A 2,881-nucleotide genomic window follows, 5' to 3' on the forward strand; every position below is an offset into this window, starting at 1 on the left:
TTATTTTTATTATTATTATCATTATTAAATGCAATTTTGCAAATTTTTACTTATTTTCACCAAATTCTAGCGGCGTCCCAGGCATGAATTGGTCATAGTGGGTGGTTGGCAGGTGCTCTGGTGCTGCTTGCTCCTTCTTTCCTATCAAACATCTATCGTCCTGGTCTCTCCTCCTTTTTTGTGTTTGTTACTCTCTTGTAACACCTCTAATCTTGGGCACTTATATGACCTTATTGTGTTGCAAGTGCCGTAAAACTCTTACTAAGACTAAACTTACCTTTTCCCTGCATGAAATGACCATTATTTGTGTCGATGAGCTTCTCTTTACTCAGTTAACCAAACAAACAAACAGACAAACAAATGCTCTACACTCAGGTCCACCTGCCCGACTGATGGTCAAGCCGGACGCAGAGGTGACCTTGGAGAACGGTTCCTCGCCCTCCTTCTTTGTGGAGGTTCACGACCCTGCTGGGAACGTCACGTGTGGTGCAGCCAAGATGAATGTCTTTTGTAAGGTGAGCCTGTCATCTATTCACTTGCTGGAGGGCAATACCACAGTCAGTCCTGGAAGTACTCTAAAAATGATCCCTGTTCCTCAGTTTATTGGCAGTATAGGCCTAAATTATGTTTATGGGAGTGTATTACAGAAGCAGTCCTTCAATTTACAATGGTGTGCATTCCTCAGTTTACGGGCAGTGGGGGCCTAAATTGGTTGATGGGAGTGTAAAACATCAACAATCCATCAGGCGTAGAACATCATCTGTGATCATCCAGTGCCAGATCTGCGACAGACATCGACGATCATGGTTCTCCATTCATTCGTTTGCTCAGATGCTCTTAAAAAAGCTACGTTTCTCTGATCTTTCCCCGTTACTCATTTGTTTAAGTTCCCTTAGTAGGCTGCTCTGTCAGGATCTACCCTTGCCTCGTTTGTTTGCCTTCAATTTTGCCAGTGAGAGCTAGATGTTCAAGACTTCTATGTCTATTCAGGTGTCCTAAATTAACAATCCGTCAATTTACGATCTTATGCCAGTTTACAGGCAGTACGGGCCTAAATTGTTTCAATGGGAGCATAAAACATTAACAATCCTTTGAATCTGGCACGATCTTGTGTATGTTCCTCAGTTGACAGGCAGTTCGGGTCTAAATTGTGTAGATGGAAGCGTAGAACATGAACAATCCGTCAATTCACAATCTTGTGTGTGTTCCTCAGTTTACGAGCAGCACGGGCCTAAATTGCTTCGATGGGAGTGTAAAACATTAACAGTCCGTCAATTCACGATCTTGTGTTTGTTCCTCAGTTTATGAGCAGTACGGGCCTAAATTGCTTCGATGGGAGGGTAAAACATGAACAATTTGTCGATTCATGATCTTGTGTGTGTGTTCTTCAGTTTGCAGGCGGTACAGGCCTAAATTGTGTAGATGGAAGCGTAAAACATTAACAATCCGTCGATTCACGATCTTGTGTGTGTTCATCAGTTTGCCGGCGGCGGGGGGCTGCCCAACTACTCGTGCGACTGCTCTGCCAGTGGCTCGGCCACACTGACCGGTCCGCCCCTGATAGTCAAGAAGATGGCCGGGGAGCTGCAGCTGACCGCCCGGATAGAGATTGTGGTATGTCCTTTTTTTGTTGTTGCCAGAACTGACCAGTGGCTAGTGAGGGGAAACTATCTGAACCCTTAACCCTAGAAGCGCTCAGCGTTTCACCGGAAGTAACCCTCTCAAAATGCAAATGTTGTAAAACTTACTAATACTAAATCTAAACTTGCTTTTCCTCTTGTTAAAATGACAGTCATTGCATCAATGTGCTTTTATCTACTAAGCTACTTACACCTCAAATCTTCAGTCCTTATATGACCTAATTGGGTTGCAAGCGCAGTAAAACACTTACTACAACAACAAGCACTTGATTCATTCAATTGTCAGCTGAAGTCATTTCTGTGTTTTAATTAATAAGATAAATATTTGGAGTGGTTTTTCTTTTGGTCAGAACTGTGGTTCATTGTATTGTATTGTAAAAGGCTCAGAGCCTGTGTGCTTTAATTGGTGTTTTAACGCTCTAAATATAAATGTCATGTATCATCATCTTCTCAGGGCATGAAGACAGTCAAGCCAGTGGAGAGGGTGGTCTGGCTCAAGCCCAGCGGCCGTGTCTCCCAGCTTCAGCTCTTCTGCTCACTCAACGGCAAAGAGACGGAGATAAAATCTGGGCAGGCTCTGGAGATGGAGGCGGGATCTGTGCTGGAGAATATCAGTGAGTTGAAACTTTTATCGGATTTTAACTCTTTAAACCCTGAGTTTTTTCCATGGTTTCCCAGAGATTGTTCTAGTCAGTAAAGTTGACACATTCTACCAGTGTCCGTGTGAAGTGGTTAAGTGCTTCGCTGTCACACGACAAAAGGCCTGAATTTGGTCCTGATTTGGGAGAATTTTTATTGAATATCTCAGTTTTGAGTCAGTGGGGCATAAACAACATAAAAAAAACAACAAAAAAACAACTTAAAAAAACTGATCACATTTCCCTGAAATGACCTAATTGTGTTGATAGCACTACTGAATAAATGTGAGGCAGTATCGTGATATCAGGCACTCGTCAAAATAATGAAATCAAAGAAATTAGCATTTTTCTGACTGTAGAGCAATTTTTTTCTAATTTTCTTTTTCTGGCCTTTTATATTAATTTAAAAAAATATTTCTGTGTGGACTTTACTGAAAAACATTAATTAAAGGCACAAATAATGTAAGTTTTCAGTTTCCACGGATTATCAAGCTATGGAAATAACCAGACTTTGGCTGCTTTTTCTTTCCTCATCCTTACTATCGTCATTTTGCCTCTACTTCTTTTGTATGTTTGTCGCTCTCTTGTGAACTGCTATTTCCG

At 41.7% G+C, this 2,881-nt stretch overlaps 1 protein-coding gene across 1 annotated transcript; it reads left to right on the top strand.

The window, feature by feature from the left end:
• Positions 1 to 346: 346 nt before the first annotated feature.
• LOC106012916 (structural maintenance of chromosomes flexible hinge domain-containing protein 1-like) lies at positions 347 to 2,337 on the top strand. Its single transcript, XM_013087239.2, has 3 exons — positions 347 to 515; positions 1,480 to 1,614; positions 2,095 to 2,337. The coding sequence occupies exons 1-3, from the start codon at positions 393 to 395 to the stop codon at positions 2,335 to 2,337; spliced, it is 501 nt and encodes a 166-aa protein (XP_012942693.2). The 5' UTR covers positions 347 to 392.
• Positions 2,338 to 2,881: the final 544 nt, after the last annotated feature.

This window comes from Aplysia californica, unplaced genomic scaffold, assembly GCF_000002075.1.
Source record: "Aplysia californica isolate F4 #8 unplaced genomic scaffold, AplCal3.0 scaffold00563, whole genome shotgun sequence".
NCBI classification, from domain to species: domain Eukaryota; kingdom Metazoa; phylum Mollusca; class Gastropoda; order Aplysiida; family Aplysiidae; genus Aplysia; species Aplysia californica.

Bases quoted from the DNA above. Each gene is read 5' to 3' on its own strand.
- LOC106012916 (XM_013087239.2), top strand. From the start codon at position 393: ATGGTCAAGCCGGACGCAGAGGTGACCTTGGAGAACGGTTCCTCGCCC. The intron at 516-1,479 runs GTGAGCCTGTCA...TGTGTTCATCAG, and splicing joins AGATGAATGTCTTTTGTAAG to TTTGCCGGCGGCGGGGGGCT. The intron at 1,615-2,094 runs GTATGTCCTTTT...TCATCTTCTCAG, and splicing joins CCGCCCGGATAGAGATTGTG to GGCATGAAGACAGTCAAGCC.